Below are 24,894 nucleotides of genomic sequence, written 5' to 3' on the forward strand. Positions count from 1 at the left end.
ACAGCTGTTCCTGCAAACAGCAGCTGCTTAAATCAAGTGTGATTTCAATGGTAGAGAGGTTAAAAATACATGTTCAAATTTACCTCTGCTGTTAGAAGCCAAACCCCATCAGATTCAGTAAGCTGCAGCAGTTTGATGGTGAATGGGTGGCCTGGAAAAGCATCTGGATACCAGTTATTCACCAGTGCCTGGTTGTTACCTCTTTGCTTCCACACGTGTCTGCGTGCTCTGACCACCCACCAGCCAGCCCTGCTCTGTGGGAAACAGGTACAAGAACCAGCTCGGAGAGAGGAGGAGATCTCTGCTTCCTCCTCCTTGCTAAGGAAGGAGATCGTCGCCACTTCCAGTCCTCCGTGCCCACGCTCGCCAGATGTTCACAGGAGCGTCTGTAAGGCCCTTTGTCGCTGTGCACTGGTGGAGACCCCACAGCTGAGAGCAGCCTCCTCCAGCTGGAGCCATCAGCTGTGAGCCCATGAAATCCCGATCTCCACAGCGCCTGGACCCACAGTGCTGCCGTGGACCCACCACCAAGTCTGATATCAGTAATGACACCTCTGCGAACAATGCACGCCAACGCCGGCAGGCAGCACCACGGGCTGTGACGCTGGCCAACCCAAAACGGGGAACACTGAGCATCCCATCCGTTTCACACGATCGCATTCCTGCCACCAAGAAAGGCAAAATAATAGAATCCGAGTCTGATTGACTGGCAAATTGCAGAGGCAGCACCCAGAGCCTCTGCCCCCATGTCCAGGATCCACCGGCTGTGGGGTGGAAGGCAGAGGGAGTGGGTGCCCCAGCTCCCACCGGCTGCCCTGCCCTGGGCAGTCGTCAGTGTCCCGGCAGCAGCGGGCAAGTCCGGTGGCCCAGCGTGGTGAAGGTGTGCAGGCGGGTGTGCACCGGCCTCACAAGGAACGCTCTGGCAGGGGCTGCGCTGCTCTCAGGGGTTGTTGTTCTGGTTGTCCTCCTTGTATGCGCCTCTGCTTTTTGCCAGCGTTATGGTCTCCTGGGTGTCATGATGGTGCCTCACCCTTAGGGAGAGAAAGGGACGGTCGAGCTGTGAGCAGAAGCCCAGGCAGTGCCCCGGCCCGTGCAATGATGTGGCTGCCTGGGAGCATCCCGTTCCCTGGCATGAGCTGCCACTTGCACTGAGCCCCCGCAGCCCCGAGCCCCCGCAGCCCCGAGCCCCCACAGTCACGATCTGCCCGCGCTTCCCCTTCAAGAGCCCAAATGCCAGGTCGGTGCCCAGCAGACGGCAGCTCACCCGGCAGTCACCACCCGCCCTCCTCTGCTGCCATGATAGTGACCCCCTGAACCCCACCTGCAGTGTGTGCCAAGGGAGCCCAAAGCCCGAGTGTGCCAAAGGCTCAGGCAAGGGCTGGGGTCTCTCGTGCTGCCTCTGTACCAGTACTTACTTTTCTCTGTTGAAAACAATGAAGTCCCTCTGGAGCATCTCTAGGTGCTTTTGGAGATGGCAGGCCTTTCACAGTCGGATAGAGGAATAAAGAGATGGGGAATAAATTCACAGTTGGCACAGAAAGACATTACAAGGACAACTTCAAGGCAATATAGAGATATCTTTAGGTACAGAGCATCTTTAGTGCTGCAGTGGGGAGAATGGCATTAAGACTCTTCTCTCATACAAAACGGGTGCACCTACATGCTGACTTCCACTGATGGGAAGATGCGGAAGAGTCTTGGGAATAAAGTTGGTCACAAGGGAAAAGATGGTCTGTTTACACAGGTTGCCATGGTCTTGCTAGATGGCAATCAGCCTTTTTGGAAAATTAGAGACTTCCTTGACCACGTGCTTGTACCTGTCTGCTCTCACCTGGGAGGAACTGCTTTTGCTGCTGTCTTTCTCCTTCTTGGCCAAGCGCTTTTTTTTCTTGTGAAGAGGTTTGGATTCTAGAATCATTTCTTCCAGTTCAAAGGTTGGGTCACAGTTCAGTCTGCCTTTCTAGAGGGGGGAGAGAGGTGGCCTTAAGTGATCAGAGCCTGTCTTGAAGAATGTCTCATAAATTGGACTGCATCTAGGAGCTGAATTTTATAAAAAATAAACCAATTACAAGGGCACACATAGCCAGAACATCTGCTGTACTTCTTACATGTTTCATCAGTTCCCTCAGCCATTGTCAAGGTGAGACAATGGCTCTTTTTGTGCTCACTGCTCTTACTCAGCCCTTTGGCTGCTTCAATGAGACGGTGAGGATGGTGCTGGGGGGAGCACAGCAGCCTGCAAAACTGGTTTTAAAGCAATACACGTACACCCACCACAGAGAAAACCAGCAACAGAGGGGAAAATACATAAAATTAGGAAATATTCATAGCTTAGCCCAACTTTTTGTTTGGCTGAAAAATAGAGTAATACTGCACACAACAGTCCTTGGATTATTTTCTGTAAGGATTATGTTACTTCTGTGCTGTTTTAATCCAATTAAAAAAGAATCAGAAAGACTAATCTACTATATTTGTTATTTTACTATGAACAATGGGCTTGTTAGGGAGAGTCATTACAGGAAGAAACAATTATCATAAAATGGCTGGTGATCTCCAGGCCACTAATGAGCCCATGTCTGTTCACTGGCTGTGTGCACGCTGCTGGGAAGGGCGGTTCAGAGCAGGACCGCTCATGAGCACTGTCAGTGTGGTTCATCGGGTGTGCCACGGACAGTCCGGAATGCCTAAGAGTAGTTCTGCATCCAGAAATTCTGGGAATATTACAAACAGAGCAGATCAATTTGGGGCCCCCACATTTTGTAGTCATCCCCCATTACTCTTTATGACACCCACAGGAAAGTGAAAATGTTGCCCTTTTCTCCCTTTTCCCGTCCCTTATGACATCTGATGTTCTTGCGGAAAATCGTAAGAATGTCCCCGGGCGCGGGGGCGAGGGCCCGCAGCAGCGTGTCACGCTGGCGCACGCTGAGAGCCTTTCAAAATCAAACTGCCTGACCGTAGGAATGAATTCCGGCATTATCCTTTTCTGGAGAACAGCATCCCAGTTCACGTCTGACAGATACGGAAAGTCCTGGATATCCTTCAGCTGAGAAAAACGCTTCTCGGGGTTCGGCTCAAGCAACTGCAGGGAGAGTTAAACAGCGGAGGTGAGACAGCGAGAGCGCGGGATCAGAGGTCCGGTACGTACAGATGTGCCCGTGGCAGAGCTACACCAGGTCACATCTGGCCAGGGGAATGACCGCCGGAGTTCCGAGTGCCCATCTGTCCGTGTCTGCTTTTTGAGAAGGAGCTGGTTTCGCCCACGGCGGGTGGGACTGGCAGAGGGAGCGGGAATGGCCGTGGCTGCGGTGACAGCGGCCCAGGGACAGAGCTCCGGGGCGGCTTTGCCTGTCGCTGGTAACGGGGGCAAGCGCGAGGCCGAGGCAGGAGCCCCGATGGGCCGGACCGCAGGGTCGGCCGTGCCGCTCCCCGTGACAGAGCAGCTGCTGGGGACCCCGCGGCCCCTGTCTCCATCGCTGGGACCCAGGGAGGTTCCGCGGGGACACCCCGCTGAGCGCAGCACCGCGGTGCAGCGCTCGGGCCAGCTGCCTCACTCCCGCCTCGCTCCTGCCTTCCAGCCGCCATCCTGCTGTCGGACGGCCCGGGACATGCAGCACTGGCGACGCTCCGTGTCAGGGCGGCGCTTCGGGCGGGCGCCTCTGCTGCTGCTCCAGCTCCGATTCCCTTCGCCAGCGCGTGCCAGGGGCTCACAACCTTTACATCTACTTATTCCCACTTTTATGAACAACTCGTATCCCCATTTCAGGAGCAGGCGAGGAGGCAGCATTAAACAATTTGTGCAAGGTTAAAAATCAGCGTTTGCTTCAGAACAGGGAGTTAAGCTCACGCCTTTGTGTTCCCAATTTAATACCACGTCAGTAAAACATCCCCTGTTTTCTCATTCTAGTAATGGAATATTTGTGCATAAGTCCAGTGTGAAATAATGTATTCACGCTGCTTATTTTCAGCATTTTTTGTAGCATTGCCCTCACCTTTCTGATCAGCGACACCATCTCCGCGGACCAGGCAGCCGGGTACATCACTGTGGCCGTCTTGAACATGTGGGCGATTTCGTTTGTGGACGTGTTGGAGCGAATGTGATACGGCCTCTGTGAAAAATGCCACAAGGAAAGCGTTTTAATTTATCTATTTTTTCAGGCATCTCAGGAAATCCTTGCAGAGCAAAGGAGCTTCAGCTGCAAACTCAGTCTCTTTGTGCGCTTCCCAGCCCTCCCGTTGGAAGTCTCTCCCTGCGCGACTGTAGCTCAGTTGAAACAAACACAGTAATAACGTCAGCAAGAACGACAATAATAACTAGATATTTAAAGAGCATGACAGACAGGGGGCAAGACCCAAATCTGGTCATTAGCCAGCTTGTGTTTGCTTGGCCTTTTCAATATTTGTGTCTTACAGGGCTATCAAAAAGGATTTTATACATACAGTGCTATGGTTAGAGCATTCCCAACGTTCCCCATAAAACGTGCCACTGTTTTAAGCGCTTCACTCATGTTGGTGACAACACAAGTAAAAAGGAATGGGACTTCTCCCACTTATCAAAGCAGCTGAAAAAAATCACGTCCCAGGAAGGGTTACAAGTCCCAGGTGGGACATCAGGCTGCAGGATGACCCGTCCCTTCTGGCTGTGACCAGTGCCACGGCAAGCAGGCGGCTGTGCCGTCTCTGAGGAGGACTCGGCAGCACGCTGGCAGCAGGAGTGGCACCGGGCAGGAGCTGAGCACCGGGGAACTCCATCGAAAATGATGTATAGCTGGTGGTACCATGCAGGTAAAGTCACCTCCACGTTCAATTCCCAACTACAGCAATACCATTGCCTTACTTTGAAAGAGAATTTGCAATGGTAGAGCGTTTCCATTTTGAAAGATTTTTTGATTCCCAGATTTTTACAATATTTTGGTGGTGGTGGGGTGTTAAAAGTATATTCAAAAAATCATAGCTATAAATTGTGAGATCAAATCAGGTGCATTGTGCTTAACATGTACCGACACTAGATGGACCTCAAGGTCTCCCTTCATTTCCCCCAGTGGTAACCCCCATGGGTGCCACCATCTTATCGTGGCTGTGCCATCAGGTTTGGACACCGAACAGCATTTCTACTCCCATCTTTGGGAGTAGATGCCATCGAGTAGAAACTTAATGTGATGACCAGTCCTGCAATTCATTTAACATTACAAATGAAAAACTCAAATATTATATTAATGTGCTTACAGGGGACATATGGCTTCAGTCACCCAACAGGTCAGACAGCCACGTCCCCTTAATGTGTACTAACTTGATCACTCACAATTTGAGATACTCAAATTCATTTAAAAAATATATTCTTTAAAATATATTCATAAAAAAATTTTTTTAGGCATTCTGCAAAGATTGATGATAGAGTTTCTTAAAAATGTGGTTTGCATGCTCGTACTGGAAGAAGTTTCCTAGCTTCACAAGACTTTAAACAACCTTTTGCTTAGAAGAACATTATTTAAATAATTTTGTCCCAGTTCTTTTACACAACACTTCCCCAACATTAATCATCTGTCCATAGGGCCCCACCCTTGCCTGAGTTAGCAGCAGGACGCTGACGTCGCAGGCAGGGATTGTGCTTTATTAGTAATTTACACACTGCAGTTTTCTTTTGCCCAATCTGTTCAGTCTTATTACAACAGCAACAAGATTTTTTTTTCAATTTTTCTTTTTTTCCTTGCAGGATGGGAGCTCAAAGTAAATTATGCTGCAGCCCAAACTTCAGGAGTCGTCCCTCGTTTGCCCTGTCCAGCTTACACCACCCCGGAGGCCCTCGGGCACAGCCGGGAACTGTTGTGACGCGCTGTTCTGTATTGCGACAGTCTCTCTAAGCTCAGCTGTGACCACGAGAACCCTGGTGAAGATGTGGTTTCTCCTTCCTACGCTGTAATAACCCTTACAGCCTCGAATTTGGCTGGGCCCTTTCATCCCCCATACGAGGCATTAACCTTTCCAACAGAGCATTTAAGGAAAGAAACGGGGGACGGGGACAGGAGCCGTGCGCACAGTACCCGCGTCCTGAGCAGCTCGTAGGCAGTGATTCCCAATGACCACCAGTCCACAGCGAAGGAATAGCCAGTGGGTTTTGTGGAGTTAAACATTTCCGGTGCTGCAAAACACAGAAAAAGGAAAGTTTGCCTCGCTACAGTCTGGAGTGGAAATGAGCAGCACAGAATGCTCGCTCTGCACCACAGAGCATCCTGCCGCTCTGCAGAGGGCACCAATTAGCCTATTACCCATTACCACGCCTTTGACAACGCCTGCTTTTTTCCAAAAAACAGTGGCAAATGGCTAGCAGACTGGTCCTTTACCGAAACACTGCCTCACTTGCTTCTTTCTGACGCAGATCTGGCATCAGCACGGCAATGCTCTCGACTGCATCAGCCTGACACACATTACGGGCTTTTCCCCACCGTGCCGAGCAGATTCTGCAGCCGAGGGAACAGCAAGGCCACTCACTTGGCCTAAAAACAAGTAATGCTAGTTTTTAAAGCAGCTAGTTTATATAAAAATTCAAATTATCAGCTAGTGATGGAGCAGAGTAAGATTCGTGCTAAAGTACCGAGGGACCAACTACAAGCCTTTGCGCTGCATTTGGCTTCCCAAGGGCAGCAAGAGCATTTCATCACGCTACACGGCTTGACTGCTGCTCGTGAAATGCTCTGAGATCTGCTCTGAGGGCAATATCCTATTTTATAATCAAAAAACATGCTGTACAATATGGCATAATGGCACTAAACTCCACGTTTGCAGTACACTTGCGTTGTCTGTTATGTGAAATCAGCAGTTTTCCCGCTGCGCCAGCATTACGGGGAGGGACCCCCACCGCGCTCCCCCGCCACACCTCTCCAGGTTGCTCCTCACGTAAAACAAATGCACGGGTTTTGTTACACACCAGGGAGAAAAGAGCTCAAACTCTTACCAGGATGGGCTTCGCCTGCATCCCACCACAGCCGCCAGACCCAGCTCATAAAACGGCGATTCGAGAACACGCAATTGTCGTTGGCTCTTACCCATATACGGCTTCGTGCCAGCGATGGTGGTGACTTGTACTTCCTTGGTCAGCATCGTGGCGATATTGAAATCGGTGATGTGCACGTGGCCTGAAAGACAGAGGTTAGTGCATAAACGGATTTGCTTAAATTTCACTGGAGAAATAGCTTTGAATCAGAAACTTGAAGTAAAATACTCCATGGAAAGAAGTTTCCAGGCAAAAAAAATATTCTGGTGGAGAACTGATAGAAAAATATTCCAGCTTGCAGGCTACTTACAGGTGTATCTTGTTAAATCAAATATGCCCTTATTTACCCTTTGGGGAGTGAAAAAATGGAGTTTTTCAAGAAGTCATTTAATGATCATTGTTTTAAGTTTTCCTAAATTTGTGGGGGAAACAAATTCTACTATGTTTTTGGTGAAAAAAAATCCTTGATATTTTTGGCTTTCTTTGGTGTTCCCTCTTCATTTTCCTCTTTAGAGGATGTCTCTAGAATGGAACAAAATCCCTTTGGCAGCAAGCAAATGAGCCTTGTGCAAGAAATTCAAACATCATAAAAAACCCCTTGCGGGGCAGGGACGGCTTCTGATATCTCTGCTACAAGATGCACAGCTGCTGCCTGCAAACTGAGCAGGAAACAAGAGGTGGATGTGATTTGCAGTGATAAGAAGGGAAATGCTTCCACCTAGCTCTTGCCTACTCTTTTACTTGCACTTTTTTTTTTTTCCAAGCACTTAATTTATTATTCCTTATTCACTACACTCCTCCCAGTGAGCAGACCAATCCTGGTCAGCGCTACGGGTGATCAGTACAAGGCTGGCTTCACTGAAGTGGATCTCTTTGAAACTTGTGGGTTAGTTTGGTCTAATTCTTCTGATTAAACACAGGCAGTCTCTTCTTCTTCCTGACCTCATGCATCACCTCCTAAGGCACTGAACTTGCTCATCCCTGACAAAGCTGGGCTCGTTACCAAAAGCGTCGGGTGTTTTGTATGTTGTTTTGCAGACTCATCACTCTCCTCTGCAATAACACAGAGTGGCTCAATTGCTGTTGTTTCCTCTAACCACAGAGATCAAATCAAAGTGGCTTTCTACTGAGGGAGATGCTAGGACAATACTTCCCTCAGTCATTAGCTTCATCAGCTAGAAATTCAGTGCTGCGTTAGATCATGAGTTAAAGCAGAGTAAGATCACCTTTACATTTCTAAAAGTTGATGCTTTGGCAATGAACTCCTGTTGGACACTAGGAAACGTTTCAGTAAATCTTTACAACTGTGCCTACAGATCTGTTACCTGAGAACAGTAACTGTTGTTTGCCAGCTGCAAATACCTGATCTACCTGGGAAAATTCGGGGAATAAAGCAGAATTTGTGATTTCACCTAAAACCACCGTATCACTCCTGTGTTCCTGCCTGTGCATCTCCAAGGACATGTGTGGTGTGCGAAGCACAGCAGGGGCTTGCCTGTACGCCATGTTAGCCGTGGCCAGTGGAGCACGTGCACCCAAAGTGCGTGTCCCGCAGCTGGGGAGAACGGCTGGATGGAGGACGGCTGGATGGACACGTACGGCTGCTCTGGAAACAGGCCAGGAGCGCATCAGACATCATCAGGACCGGCGGGAGCACGCGGCCCACCATGCTTTGGGCAGACCCGGCATGTTCCATGTCCAGGCTGGGAGTTTCCAGGGACACAGACCGCCTCTTTGCCAGGGACTGGCTCCTGCCTCGAGCTGAGCCCTGGTCTGAATGCCTCCTGGCACCACGGCCGGGCGTGCAGACACCATCTCATCCAGAAGGCCCTGCGATCAAGCCACAACCACTGAACTTCAACCTCCATGTCAGTATCTGGTGAGGATGAATAAATCCTTCAGCTGCTCCCTTTAGTCATCACCCAGCTCTTCGGCAATTTCCACTCCACCACCAGCATGCCTCAGGCCAGGGAAGGCAGGACAGGATCCCGCCAACAGCCCCGCATGGGGGCACCCGTCTCTGCGTGTCCCACCGCGACACAGATTCCCTCGTTGCTTCTGCGAGGCTCATCAGGCTTGAGTTTGATGGAAGAAAGGAAAACTGGAGGTCCCTCTGGTGAGCCGTGGGCGCTGCTGGGAGAGCGTGGACACCGTGCCCGGCCAATGTGTCAAGAGCACGTGTCCCTCCTTGCTGCTTACACGGCTGCACAAAACCAGCCAGGACCTCACTTCTTCGCTCTGCCCAGGAAAGAACGGGCATCAAACCACAGGGGAGCACTCGAGAGAAAAGCATGACACATGGCTGCCTTGCCTGGATACGTCCTCTATGTCCTTGCATTGCTTTTTCTTTCATCTCTAGCTCTTGTTCCACTTTGTGGGGAGCTGTTGTCATAAATACGAATCATAAAGACTTATTAAGAATTTGATATTCTAAGCACAGATGTGCCTTTCTCCGAATGCATCTTTTAAATGATTCACTTCAAATAAATCACAAGTTTCACAAACTAGCCCACTTGGGAAATCACCAAGTCAAGCCAACGCAGCTGGGGAAGAAGGCTCTGGACGGAGATGTTCAAGTAAGGTAACATTTGAAAGAACATGAAACTAGAAACATGAGGAGTTGCGGAGTACGGAGGCTGTCGGAGAGACTGTCGCAACCTTCTTATCTGAGATCAGAGAGCAAACGGGCTGCGTGCACAGTGCCCACGTTGGCATGAACCCCCTTGTTCTAGCACTGCCCTCGAGAACCCGCCAGCAGCAGTGCAAGAAATAACACTGAGCAAAGTCATTACAGGGCTCTCGCAAAAAAACCCTCAGTTTTAATAGAGATAAAACTGAGCTTTTCTTCAATTTTATTAGACAAATGACCTGCCCAAAAACTCCTTATGAATTAGTCACAATTCCTGGAAACTGCCATCGGTTATATTCTTTTATTCCCAGGTAAGCTGAGCTGTCATTGAGCCAAATCGATAGACTTATCATTAAAGTAGGAAATCACTTTGTGCTCGGAATGACGGCTGAAGGTGGTCATCTGCTGAGGAGTTTTTCATTGTGGGACCCCATCCAAGTCTCTGATGTCAAACAATTGCTTTATTTATTGCACAGAAAGACATGTGCCCGATCTTCCACTGTATTTATGGCTCACTTTAATTTCTCAGCTGAAATTGATACGGTGATGCAGAATGACACCGACCAGGGCGACAGAGGCAAAGGCACGAGGTGCGTGTGAAGCTGACGATGGTCAGCAGCAGGACACCACCTTTCAACACATGGCATCGTGAGAGGCGATTGTACTACTGAAATCCTACACAGAGATCGGACCAGGGCTCCCACAGCCTCACCAGTGACCAACACCAGCAAAAAGGGCGCTGCAGTTTGTAACAGGCACAGGCACCTTGCGGTGTGTAAATCAGAAAGGGTGAAGGAGTCACAGCTGGAGAGGTACTTCACAGCCGGGAAGGAAGACGGCCCACAGGGCAGAGTTAGGAGGCAAGAAGAGTCTAAAACCCAAGGGAATGAAGTCAGATTGCTGAAGGTCTTCAGGTGCTTCACAGTCTCAGGGGACTGGTTTCAATCAGCAACATTATAAAAAATGGATATCAGCAATTTGCATATATTTTGTGATCCCTGTTGTGAAAGCCTGGTGAACAGAGAGGAGAGGGAACGGGGAGCTGCAGCTCCGCTCCACAGGGGAAGAGACACCGAAAACCAAGCACAATCTACTGGGCTAAATATAGATAAACATACTACAAAAACTGTGGCTCTGGGGACGAGAAAAAATGGAACTGTGTGCAGAAAGCGTTCTGTACGCATGAGAGGACACACCTTTGCTGCCACGGATGAAGAGAAGAAATACTACAGGTCATAGTCAGAAGGACACTGAAGCCAAGGGTACATCCACAGGAAATGACTCTGAAACCTCTGCCACACACAGTTAAAACATCACAGCGAGCAGAGCACGGGCTCAAAAATCGACCCAAATTGCAGTGTCATTACAGAAGTTTGCAGGTTACGTCCTGCTGAGCTGAATGCAACTGCAGAGAGAAGCAGAGCTTTTTCCCGTCTGTTCTTCAGTCTTCGGGGAGCGCTGACCGGCATTTCTGTGGCTCCAGCGCTCCCAGCTCCCGCGTGGGCAGCCGTGCCACCCCGGTCCCGCGGGCACAGAGGTCAGGCGGCTCCCAGAGGATGGTCACGGGTCGCCATGTCCACTGGCGAGGATTGACCCGACACAGCCCACAGCGGCTCCGCACAGCGCTGGGTGCGAGGGCGGCCCTGGAGCCACGGCGGTGCCGGGAGCACCCCAGGCTGGCCACGCCGCACCGGTGGGTGCTGGCAGGAGGGAGGACCGGCCTCTGCATCGGCCCGTGCACGGGGCCACGGCAGGAGATGCACCAAGCAAGCAGGACAGAGGCTGCTGTGGCAGAAGCAGCTTTGCTGACAGCTCCTAAATAAGTAATTAGCTAGCGCTTCGAAACTAGAGGTCGCATGCAAAGTGGGTAGAGCCTGGGCTTGGGTGCTGCCAGGCAACCCCGGTCACACACAAGAGCCACCGCGATTCCTCGGGAGCTTTGGGACCTCTGTTACAGCCTCTGAAGCGATAACGAATTCAGATGCACCTTATCCCTGTACTGACTTTTTTCTCTGTGAGTGCTGTGCTGTAGTTGCTAACAAAGATTTCTCACAACAAGTCAGTTACACAGATTTTTAAAAAAAAATAGGAAATGACAAAGTGTTTTTCTAATGAGTTAAAAGCTAATAAATATCAGACAACTCTTCATTGTGAGAGCTTTGCCGGGACAAAAAAAATGTGTCTAGAGAGTAATGCAAGAATATAGTTAGAGTTTTGCCTGAGAAAAAGACTAAAGAAAAAATGATAGCAACATCTATAATATACCCAGCCTCAAATCCTCTTCAGAGCTCCCTCCCAAAGTCAAATGCTCAAGGGAAAAGGAAATACCTGAATGAAGATCATCTATTCAACCATAATTCATCCTGTTTGTGAGCACACATTACACCCAGCCTGCAATCACATGAGCATTCCCACTCAAATGACGACATTTTTAGTAAGTTTTAAGCAAGAGCCAAGAAAGTTTAAAATAAGGTCTGCGAAGCAACTGACCACCAGCAGCACAAAACGTGTTGTCTCCACCAGTGCCTTCTAGAGACACCATTAGGTCAGTCAGTCAGGGGAGGTGTTGATTAAACACTAGGGCACCCCAAAACCACTGCAGCAACACGGGGCGCCCAGCGCCCTGAAGGCGCACGATGCTGCCCCTCAAAAAGCAAAAGACGGCAACCGAAGCGTGGACGGGCGGTCCCATTCCTAACAGGGCTGAGGGAGAGAAAGCAGCACAAGGTGAGGAAAAACTGTAAGCCCCGACACTTGAACTTGGATGCCCGCAGAGCAACTGGCACTTACCATGCTCATCCAGCAAAATGTTGTCAGGTTTGATGTCTCTAGGAGAAAGGCAGAGAAGGGGAGACAGCTGTTAGCCCAGAGAAGTGACATGACACGCATCTGCAGAGGCTTTAGGAGAACCCCAGCTCTGGGGGACATCATGCCCTGGAAGGTGTCTTTGCTGGAGCTCTTGAGCGCTGACGTTCCTGCAGGGTTTCATTTAGGCACACGAGACTGACTAATCGAACAAAAGCAGAAGTGGTGGTTCAGGGCTACGGCTGCAAAAGCTGCTGTGGTTTGGTCCAGCAGCACCCAGGCAGTCCACCTACAACATTACAGCTTATTTTTACCTTTTCCTCCTTTTCCTTCTTAATCTGTTTCAGTACTATATCGAGGGCTGTTCCCCATTTACTCAGGAAAAATAAAATTATTTTAACATCTTTTTCTACAAACAAAGGGGTTCCCCACAGGTTTTGTTCCTGAGTAAAAAAAAAAACAACAGTAAAATAATAGCACCTATAGCAATGCCGTAGGGAAGCACTTTCTGTTGGAGGGAGGAAACATACACCTGATACGCCTACTGTATCCACCCGAGTGACTTTACAAGACATTACCTGGTTTTAATGAGCTAATTACACCAGTCCCCATTCACCTGCCACCCGCCTGTGCCAGGCACCCGGCAATTACCGCGCCACAGGAGCCGGTCGCGTGCACAAGGCAGGCACGCATGCGACCGCCCTGCGCCGTGCTGCGGCTTCCCCCCAGCCCAGCGGTTCGCAGGGAAGAAACGAGCAGGTTTAGGATTTTAGCTTTAAAAATGCAGTCACTAAGATAAAGTTTGAATTCACCCAGACACTTAGAATCAAGAAAAGACAATACATCCAATTATCATGTAATAGCTTACAGTTCTCTGGCCTCCTCTCACCCAAAGTACTTCCAGTGGGTTATAAATACCAGTCACCCTCCTTGTGCCACCCCCCCATTCCATGGGCAACGACTGGGACAGGCATCTGTATCGAGGGAGAATGGGGCAGCTTCAGGTAAGCGGCTGCTTTTCCCCGTAAAAGCCACAAAACTGTGTCCCAGGTCAGAGCCAAACAGTCCAGATGGTCCGAGGCACCATATTCAATAGTGAAAAATGGGGATGCCACACTTGCTATTTTTGAGAAAGCACTAATTTAAGGAAAAACTTAAAGAAATATTTCAGCAAAAAGAGTTTGAAAAAAATAGTATTTGAATCCTTTGATATAAAAATGTTTCCAAAGTTTTGAAATGAACCATAAAGACATGTTTTCATTTCTTATCCAGTTTTCAACGTGTTTTCTAAAATTATTATTATTTCCACCGGGGCCTCTTCTGGTCTCACTCAGTCTGGTATGCAGCCTATGGAATTACACCAGCACAATGAGATCATTCCCAGGATGCAAACAATGAACGGGGATAATTTTGTTTATTGATTATTTGTGTATTTATTTTTTATTAACTGGTTTTACCACTTCCTAGCCTGAAAAAATTAACAAATATTGCACACTCTTCTACACGTAGGTGGGAAGTAATTCCTGTCATTGGTGTTTGCTGTGCAGAGCTTTGTTCCCACAAAATAAGCAATCCCTCGCCTGTCTCCTGATGTTCCCAGTTACAGATGTTGCAGTGTAATTGACTCAGCTGAGTCACTTTATCAACCTAATACTGTCCCACTGGGTTACAGTGTTAATTAAACAACTTGCATTACAGTGTTAATTAAATAAGTTGTAAATTTCCCAGACTGCCATACACGTTTTGCTGTGCTCAATTCGCCTTCGCACATACAGCTGCTCGAAACACACACTGCAGCCTCAGTTCAGCTTTTCCCCCGAATGTTTGCCACTAACCCCCTGGGAAATCCCAGGAGTTTTGCCCCTTGGCTGTCCCCTGTGAACCGGCCCTCATGCCGCAGCCGTGGCGGGACACCAGCGCACCCTTCGGCAACGCCGACGGCCACGGGACCGCAGGGACACGGCTCGGAGCGGCGCCCGCAGCCCCCCGGGCACCCTGTGCTCCCGCGGCCAGCACGTCTCCCATGGTCACGAGCAACAGTCTCCTCATGCAGACTCATCCTTACGGCATCAAATCGCGAAGACCCTCCGGCCCCTTCGTCCTATAACCTCTGCTACTGATGGTAGAACATTACTAATGGAGAAGGATTTCTTCCCTGTGCTTCCCATACGCCCGTGCCCCACTCAGTTTGCTCAGGCCAAGCCAACAGCAGGAGGGTTCACCCCTCCCTGCCCAGGGCAGAGACAGCCGAGTTGGCGTTTCACGATGTTTAATTCATGCTCATCCATTATTTGGTGCCGGCGCGCAGGTGCCGGGCGGAGGCGGTCAGCGCAATGCCCCCGTCACCGCACACGGGCACCGTGTCCCAGAGCACAGCGGTGCCTGCTGGAGCCTGCACGGGATGGCCGGGACGGGACAGCTGGGACGAGATGTTGTACCCGCCAAGGTCAGGTGCATCAGAGCAGAAATCTATGCAGGTACTAACCAAAACAAGCAGCAGGAAAGATGAGACTCCTGAGAAAGCAGGAGCTCTCCCCACGGAGCGCTGGCTCCGGGCGAAGCAGAGCAAAACCCCCCCGAGCCCTGGGTCTCCCATGGCCACGGGAGGCACACTGCTGGCACGCTGCTGGCACACTGCCGGCACGCTGTGCGACAGCCTCTCTGCTCACACAGCTCAGAAACGGCCGAGAAACGCTACGGACATGAACAAGCGTTAATCTTCATCAGCCCTTCGGCAGCGCGTTCCTTCCTCTACTAACAGCCAGGATCCTTTCAATTTTAAATGCTGTACCATGCTTCATTTTTACACAAGATGTTCTTCTGGAGTGATATCTATGAAGGAGATAATCTTGCCCCTGCCTTTAGTACCCCCCCACTAGTCTCTCCCTGTTCACACCCCGTGTTAGCAGCCACTAAGCAAAACCCTTGGACCCCCAAGGTGCGCGTTGCCCAGGACACCGGCAGGAAACAGCCGCGCATCTGTCCGTCCGCAGACAAACCTGCCTCTCCAGCAGGGAAAAGCTCTACCTCCTCTCTTACTTTGTAGGTCTTTGACTGTGTGGGAAGAGCTCAAATATTTTTTCACTGGTCACGAAAATTCTTGGTGGCCAAAAAGAAACTCTCACCACTTTGAGAAAGGGATTTAACTTCCTTCACGAAAAAGCTGTGTTTGGTCCCATTTCTTGTCTTTCAGGGCAGTAAGAGAGGGGAGCAAAAGGGAGACACCTGCGAGCGCGACAGCAGGGGAATGCTGAACGCTGACACTTACCCTCCCGAGACCAGGACGGGTATTAACGAGCTACAGCTAATTAAACCTATTAGAGACAGCATTTTGCAGGATCAGCAAACAAACCAAACATGCCATATCAGAGCTATCTCAGGGGGGGAACGAACATCCTCCCTGTTGTATACGAAGTGCTGTTCTCTGGGAAGCCGAGTGCTTTACACAAAAGCCAACATCTGTGAGAGAGCATTTGGTTTAGCTCCGAAGCTTCTAATTGTCCTTCCATATCACAGAGGAACAGGTCTGACCCTACTGCAGTCTGCGAGCATCAGTCCACCCACGAGGTCCCCACTGACCTGTGGATGATGTGCCTGCTCTGGAGGTAGTCGAGGGCCAGCACCAGCTCACAGATGAAGAGTTTTACGGTGCCTTCCTGGAACCGCACGTTCTGTTGGAGATGGTAACGCAGGTCCCCTCCAAGCAGCAGGTCCACAACCATAAACATATCTTCTTCATCCTGGAATGAATACCTGGAACAGCATAAGCATGGTTCAGGGATGCCTCTGTAATTCCTCGGGGTAATTACATTTATTGGATACTGGATTTATTTTTAGAATCAGGTAGAACTTATCAATGCTAAATGCAAAAAATTTGGCTAAAGCACATTGAAGATCACAAATCTTTGAATAACTGTGTGTTCCTTTTTGAAATCTCTTATAACCTGAGTGCTGTTAGGTCAACTCTCATGATTTTGATAGTATTGCCATTCAGAGTTGTTCTAACTAGGGTTTGAAGGAGAACCATGCATGTAGACCTCCCAGAGCTTTGGACATATCTCCAGACTTTGCTTTCCTACTTGCACGAGCAGTTCCAGGAAAAACTCAGCGGCTGAGAACTAAACAGCACATATATATGTATAGACTCGTACAGAGCAAATCATCTGCATTTCCCTACTTCTGTTCTTACCATGTCATCCCTGGCCTTGGGTATGGCCTTTGGCTTTCCTGCGCTCTGAATGATACAAAGACTACAAGCTTCATGTGGAGTAATATTCTGGTTTGTTCTGCTTCTCATCCCATCGAGAATGTGGTGTATTGGTAAGAAAAAATCCATGAAAAGAAGGCTAGTAGCTGATTATTTGTCTCAAAGGGATGCTGTAAAGAGTTGCATCAAATTAGGTCACTTAAAGAGGAGCGGCAGAGAGCAGCTGCATCCCCTGTTGTGTCCAGCAAAGGGGTTTATTAACCGACTGGTGCCACGAGAACCAGCGCCTGGTTCCCAGTGCCTCCGGCACCCAGTCTGCTGGCTGTGGCTCTGGGCAGGGCTGTGCCTGCTGCCTTAGGGCTCCTCTGTACTTGCTCCTAAGGTCGGTTCCCTTGGGCTTGGAGAAGATGAAATGACCACCTCAAAGAGCTCAGTGTGAACCCCAAGGGGAGCAGACAGCGTTTATCCAGAGCTCCAGGGTGGATTTCCACTGCTGTATGGAGTTAGCAGCTGCGCAGCCAGCTGAGACTTCGCGGCAGGGGAAGGGATCTTCCAGGATCCCGGGGAGGGATCTCGTGTGCGCGAGCGTTGGCTGGGGCAGCGCAGGCTTTACGGGCGGCTTTCAGAGGAATCCTATAACTACAGGATATTGGCCACTGAATCATGTGGTGTATGAGACCACACCACTGGAAACGTTACTGGTGTCCTAATAAAATTAACCTGGCAATTTGAAATTCCCTTCTACTGCCTCATTGCAGGAAAACATGCTGAATCAAACGAAGCGGGAAGAATTAGTGCGTCTTTTATCACTCAGCTGGTCAATCCCACTGCTAATGGCTGAAAAAGGACTATAACCAGAGCACATGGGTTGCATTTATCGGGTACTCTTAAAGGAAAGAAACTGTTTTATGCACACATTTCCCCAACAGATATATGGGTTTCTGCAATGAAATTTGAATGGTGTTATTTTTCTATCAATCAGTAAATTCAATGATAAATTGCTTTTATCTTTGCAGATCAGCATTGAATCTGTCAAATATCAACAAGGCATTAAGGCAGGCTGTTTAAAGTACAAAATACACCACAAAATCAGAATCAGGAGTGAAGAAAAGAAAGCTCTGCTCAGGGAAACCCTGCAAACAGAGCACTGCTTGGCTATCGATCCCACGCTGTTACTGGCGATCCCGGGAGCTGCTGTTTGTTGCAAAAGAGCACTATGAACTGAAACCGGGTTATGGTAACGAGCAACACTTGCCTAGGGAAGAACCACAAGGGAACACATGAATAAACTCTCTTGTGCTTATCTGGGGGGACAAAGGGCTAACTTTGTGTTTAATTGTTTAATTAAATGAAATTCCCCGGAAACCAGAGCCCCGGTCCGTGGAACGGACAAGGAGCCCCAGCCCCATCGAAGGACCACGGGGCCGGTCCATGGCTCACGCACGCGTGTTCCGCAGAGCGGCCACAGGCAATCGCTGCCGCTTGCCCGGGCAGCGCCGTGGGCAGCCCACCCGCCGCGGCGGGACACACGGGCCCAGCTCGGCCGGCGGCACGGTGCCCGGCACGCCGCAGGAGGCAACGTGCCAGCTGTTCCCGAAACGGCTCACAGCAGGAAAGGGGCAAGTCTGGTCTCAAAGACATCTCTAACTGACAATGCTGACTTAGTCGGTCAGCAAAGGAGCAATATCTTACCATAAATTAACTAAGAAGGGATGTTCCAGGCCCTGCATAATCTGCAGCTCCTTGAAAACATTCCTCACTTCATTGCGCTCCACGCACTTCTGTTTATTCATGTATTTCATGGCATACATCTTCTTGGTGTCGTTCTTTTGCACAACGCAGACCTAAGAAAGCAAATCAAGGGATAAATCAGAGGTGATTTGTCAGCAAATTCAGGCATGTAACACCTGGTCACAGGAGCGTTCTCCAGTGGCTTTGGCCAAGTCGGCACCGCTGAGCCACAGTTCCGTGCGCTGATGCTGCAACACTGCACATGGCCACCACATCTCTCACTCAGTTCCCAGCCAAAGAAGAAATTTTGCTGGGGGGAAGGTGAGAGGAAGGAATTTATCACCTCGAAGAGAGCAGATAGGGAATGGCACACGAGTCAACGTTTTGTTTAACAGCACTAACTAATCTGGGTCGTGTCCATCCCTCCCACATCAGTTACTCTTTGGAAGAGTCTTTTCCACCACAGAACTCCAGGTTAGAAACTGAGGAGCAGCACCTGATCTCCCTCTTCTTGATAAGTTCCATTTAACTCACAAAGAACTTTGGGCTTTGTTGGAGGGATATTGGGGTTTGAATTTTAACCTTTCTTATATTTAATCAAATCTAGAAAGAAACGTCGCTTCAGTGACAGAGTTTGTAACAGCGCAAAACAAAAACAGACTGGTTGGAGTTTTTTTTCAGATTTGTTTCCACAACAGTTTATGAGTTCAGGATGAATTTGCAAGGTTTCAGTCAACCTTTTTTGTTTCACCACCAAACAAATCTCTGTGTCTAGAGATCTTTGTCACGCTCTGCACCTCAGACATGCCCCGTTTCTGGCACGAGTGTTTTTACGTGAAAGGGCAAATGACCTTCTAGAATTCTGTCAGTGTATACAAGCGGGAATTCCATAACGGCATAAAAATAAAATCAACCTATGACTGTAACCTGATTTGTGCGTTTCACAGAGAAATATCCCCTTGAAAACACTGCCAGGTCTTTCATGTTGATTGTAGTTTCTTATCAAGATGCATCACAATGTTCAGTATTGCTTCACTGGGGAATCTTAGAAAATGCTTATCCAGAAACATAATGAAATTCAGCTCATTTGATTTATCAGTATCTCATTTTAATCTCCTGTAGTGTGGCTATGGAATGGATGAGGAATCGGGCTCTGATTCTTTCTTGATTACCAGGAGTTGAAGCTCAGGTCAAAGCTCACTGACAACGCAGGGGTTTATTTCTCTGCTCTCCTCTGAGCCTCTAATTCGCCCATTTCTCAGGTACATTTCCAGCTGTCCAAACGGTGATTAGTTCACAAAATACTCACTTTTCCAAAGCTGCCCTTCCCGATAGCTCGCAAAATTTCAAAATGGTCGAAGGTGACTGCAAGAAAGAGCAAACATTCAAATATGAAATGGCTGAGCAACCGTCTGATGATATTACACTATTTCTACTTTTTTTCCATAAGACAAGAGCTGAGAAAGATGAGGGATATCCTAGCAATCTTCTGTTGCTTTTGGAGATTTGGGTGCTGTTTAAAATTTGGTGTTTAACAGTATTTTTTTCTTTCCAGCTTAGCTGCAAAGGCAAGTTCCCCGAGTTGGCCTTTTTCAATGGCAATCAGGCAAGGTCTGCGCCCAGCCCCTCGCCCCACCATGCCCACCGCTCCGACCCCAGGCTCATGCTTCAGCGGAGCTGGAGGCTGGGGCTGTATCCTGCTCCAAGCCTCCCAGATGACTCGGGCTCCGGCTGTGCCGGGCGCCAAAGCCAGAACTGGACCCAACACCAACAGGCACCACCGGTTCGGGCTCTTGTTTTCACAGCAACACTGCTGTGTGAGTCACGCGTGCTTCGCGCAGCAAAGCTTTCCCTCTCCGTGCTCTCCGAGATCACAGGTTGTCCTGAAAAGCGCAGCTCTCAACACAATTGTCGTCTGCTGCTTTCCTCATTAACTGAACCGAATGGCAAGGAAACCGAGAGGTGTTTGTCCCCAAAGCTTTTATCAGATGACATCGGCAGCAAGGAAGCCGTTGCTAATCACTCTGCCACAGCAACAGACAAATCCTCCTCGTTACAGACTGGTGCACCATACTGGTCAGAAATAAACCCATTTTTCTCTGGACACGTCCTGTCTCAGCTAAGACAAGGATCACAGGACAGAGACTAGATCCTTTCCACCACGCTACTACAGGGAAGTGTACTCACACTTTGCCAGTGGATTTTTTTATTTTTACATAATGCATGTGTTTTCCAAAGATATTAACCAGGCAGACTGGGTTTCATTCAACATAAACATGACGCATGAAGGTCACCAAGCTGCCTCAGCCACACAGCCCACTGGGCCTGCCTAAACTTCCTCCAAAAAAGAGTCTGGAGACAGCCACTGTGTACCTGGCTAGGAGAGTAATACCCACTGGGTAACCCACTCAAAATAATTTGAATATCAGAAATAATAATAATAATAATAATAATAATAATAATAATAATAATAATAATAATAATAATAATAATAATAATAATAATAATAATTATTTGAATAATCAGAATAATCCCTGATTTTTCACAGTGAGCCAACCCAGAATCTCACTTCCAAACAGTACTGAAATTCGTGGTGTCCAAATCAGGAACCAAACACATGTTTTTCATCCTGAATCCACATCTACAGATTTGACAAGCCTCATTTCACTGCCTGATGGCATCTAAAACAATGAAAAAGCCAAAGCATTTGCCCTTCAGAGAGAAAATTCATGCGATAAGCTACCTCAGACAAATCAAGTTTAAGTGACTCCAAGGAAGACAATACAATTGCTATAAGGAACCAACTGAAGCATGAGGATGAAACACCATTTTGAAAGCAGCGGCTGCGTTTCTAAATCCAGGTTCAAGGAACAATATTTAGATAAAAAATACAGAACCTAACCAGCCATGAAAAATGTCCTCATCAGAGACAAGTCATCCCTGGCAAAGCCCCCCGACTCCACGCGCCAAGTGAAGTCAGTGCTTCGGGGGGTCGGGTCGTCCCACCCGTCACCCAGCCCAGCACAGGCAGCACCACACCACACCGTCTGGTAAGACTCGTCTTCCCTTTGTCACCGTAACTTCCCCTGTTTTCATGCTGTCTCCTCACTCCCTGCTCTGCAGCCTCAGGGGAACGAGTGCTACCACGGGATCGGGACGGCAGTGCAAGTCCCCCGTATCGGGGCGCTGACTCGGCACAGATCCAGGCAGAGGAGCAAAGATACATCTAAGGCTCTTCTCAGTCCCGGGGCAATTTAAAGACAGAACAGCTGATGGTGGACTAGAGAGGACACTGGCAAAGGACCACAGAATGATGTACGTCCATCTCACCCAGCCACTGTCTTCACCTACTATCTAGCTCTGCTTCATCTTCCAACAAATTTGGCCGGCTGGGAGGGCACCTGGCTGCCTTCCTTCCAGATGCTTTCCACACCCTTTTGCCCAGAAGCAGCACAAACAAAATCCAGCTTTTAACGTGGTCTCATCCCGAGTACATCGGGAGGGGAGATCATGTTGCAGCACTGAACCTTCGGTCTGGTTATGACATTTGCTTCTCATCTCACCAGCTTATTATCCACAACTGTGCCTACTCAGAGGAAACACTGAGAGAAAACCAACGCTGTCGTCCTACTTCAGCCGAAGGCAAACAAAGCCCCTTTGAGAAGTCCATCTCAAAAAAGCCAAATCATGGTGCCACAGAAAATAGTCCAACAGCAATTTGGAAGAATATGCAAGAGGCATGACGACTCTGTGTGCACATCAAGGGGCGGCGGGAGCCCCAGCAAGGCGGGAGCCCTGTTCCGTGCCGCCTGTCCCTGCGTGGCAGGAGGGGATCCGCGCTCCATGGAGCGAACGGCCGAGCTGTGGGAGAGGGGAGCCCGCTGCTGAAGAACGCAGGCACGGGAAGGTGAAGTAACTTGCCCATGGCTACTCAGAAAACTACAGCACAATATAAACCCAGACCTTTTCACCCTTGAATCAGCTCCTTAACAACTGTTTTGTGAAAGGTTTCACTTTGTTGCACCTGCCTGAGTATTCTCCAAGTTGTTGTGGTTTTTTTTTTTTATTTTTAAGCAAATTGAGAGTTAGTTTAGAGAAATGAAACCACCAGTCATTACAGCACGGTTCTCTGACAAACAGACCCTATTCTGGGTGCGATGGCAAGAGGCTCATTGGGGCAGGATGTCTCCTCCTCCCGCCCACCCCGGCAGCGGGTCCCAGCAGTGTCCCCAGGGAGCAGCATCTGGCAAACAACGGCCGACCGGAGGATGCAGCTGCAGCACCAAACTGCCAGAGGTGGAATTTTGGCTGTGAGGAAACAGGTGCCTTCCTGGGACCGAGCACTCACACCGCTCACGCTGCTGCTGTTTGTACTTACACAGGTGCCAAAGGAAAAGTCTCTCTATGGCACAGCCAAAGAGGGGGGACCGCTCTCCACCGGCCGCAGCCCAGGGAGGTGACCTGCCGGCATCACGGAGCAGAAGAGCTGTCGTGCTGCTTCCTGCTGCACCCAGTAGCTCTTAATTCATTTCGGTTTTACTTGAAATTAGAATAAGGACAAGATTATGACATCCAAGGTGATACAGTCTCTGGTCACAGATTTGCCAAGATAATGGAAAAGTTAACAGGAGAAATTGCCATTTCAGCTGGGTTTCCCTCCCCCCTGGTATATTAAAATATGACCAAACCGAGAAAAAATGCTCTACCACTTTTGAAATTTGGGCAAGGCCATGAAAACCTAACTGCACCCATCTGGACACTGGATCTGTGTGCAAGGGTGACCCCTGAGCCTACTGAAACTCAACGGATCAGCACTGAACCACTCGAGGCAGCCAGGACCAGGCCTTTCTCTTGACATGCCAGCACGATGCACAAACGCACCGAGCATCGGGTACGGCATTCTGCACTTGCCACAGAGCTGCTCGGGGCTTCACGCGCTGTCAGGTTTTGTTTGCTGAAAGCAAGCCCTTTCCAAGTGCAGAACTGGCTCTCGTAAGAAATCACCTGTCCGAGAAGATTTACTGCCCCCAGGACAGTCGCTCTGCACAGGTCACTGCGCTGCTTGGGGTATTATTGATTTCTCAGTCACAGAGCTGATCCCGCACGAAGCACGTCAAACCCAGAGAAAGACTCAGCAGAGGGATCAGCCGCCCCCATGAAAATTCAGTTTGTTACAGGCAATCTCACAGCCAGGACATATCACCCGAAGGAAGGTGACCAGGAACGTGAAAGCACTAGTTATGCAGAGCTTGCACACGCCGTCACGTACGAGAGGTGCCAGTACTGAGCACTTAGATGCACCAGGAATAAAATCTCTTGGAAAACCTCACAGCACAGATTTCTTTTGCACTAAAGTAAAGCTGAAAAAAAATATGAAAAACAAAGGAAAATCACAAGCAGGTAATTTGAGAACCACAGCCAATTTAGCCAAAAGCCAGACGCACGCAGCTGGCACCGCGGGCGCCGCAGCGCAGAGCACGAGGACAGCGCGACTCGCCGGCTGCCTTTGCGCCTGGAGAGCGACAGCGGCGAACGCAGACCCCAGAGTGCCAAACCTCTGCGGGATGGCACACCGAGGCACGCAGGGACGGGCAGGATCACAGCAGGGTGCTTGCTCTTTGGCCAGTGTTGCCTCCTTCTTCCCTTATGTTCCCAGTAATCAGGATTACAACCTCCCTGGCTGGAGTTCCTGTCTTTGGGATAGCAGTCTCTGAGTTCTCTAGGTTCTCATATATTTTACTTTTATTTCTACGTATTTGCATTTACCTACACATGCATTTTATTATTGTACCCAGGTGAAAGCCCGTATGGCAGTCAGCAAGCTGACTCATGCAACAGGAAATATATTTATGGAACAATCTTTTAATGACTATAATCTTGGCATCACAGTGACACTGGCCTCCAATGCTGCTCTCGGCAATGAATTCTCATTTTCCAGCTGACCAAGCCCACGTGCTGGCCTCCCAGTGCCAAGGGGTACAGCTGCCCAGCTGGGCAGTCACCAGGAACCTCCACCTCTGCTGCTGCAGACCAGCTCTTCTCGGTGTCCCTCCCACCAAGCCCAAGGCAGGGATGGGAACATGCATCACCCAAGCTATCTTCCCACCACATTTCACACCAGTCCTCCCTGTGCTGTGATCTCCAGAATAAACCTGCCCTGCCTTCAGAACAGCAGCATTTCTTCCCTGCCTTCGAACCGCCTGGCAGCGTCCCAGAGACGTCCCAAAACCAACCCTCTGCCAACAGTTGTTCTCCCAGCTCCTGGCCGCAGAGAGAGGAGAAGAAAGGACCACCTGGCACCCGACCACAGCTCTGCAGGAGACCCAGGACACGCGGCCGTCGCTGACCTTGACACATTTTGCTCAACCAAGGCACCGGGTGTTTGCAAACCAGCCGGGCACTGGCGGCAGCTCCGGGCGTCACAGCCTCTGCACTGGCAGGCTCTGCAGTGCCAGACAGCAACTAGGAAAGGCTCTTACCGTCTTCGTTGTCATCTAAGGGCGCCGATTTGCTGGAGGTGTTTGCTCCCAT

The 24,894-nt window shown here is 49.5% G+C and overlaps 1 protein-coding gene across 1 annotated transcript; it reads right to left on the reverse strand.

Annotated features, from left to right (window-relative positions):
- Nucleotides 1-940: 940 nt before the first annotated feature.
- Nucleotides 941-24,894, reverse strand: STK32A (serine/threonine kinase 32A). Its single transcript, XM_086621505.1, has 12 exons — nt 24,843-24,894; nt 19,673-19,728; nt 18,325-18,476; nt 16,005-16,178; nt 12,411-12,448; nt 7,044-7,133; nt 6,042-6,139; nt 3,993-4,109; nt 2,957-3,082; nt 1,832-1,960; nt 1,416-1,480; nt 941-1,031 (listed from the first exon to the last, which is right to left on the reverse strand). Exons 1-12 carry the CDS (start codon nt 24,892-24,894, stop codon nt 941-943), a joined length of 1,188 nt encoding a protein of 395 aa, XP_086477631.1.

This window comes from Tauraco erythrolophus, chromosome 16 (genome assembly GCF_009769465.1).
Source record: "Tauraco erythrolophus isolate bTauEry1 chromosome 16, bTauEry1.pri, whole genome shotgun sequence".
NCBI classification, from domain to species: Eukaryota; Metazoa; Chordata; class Aves; order Musophagiformes; family Musophagidae; genus Tauraco; species Tauraco erythrolophus.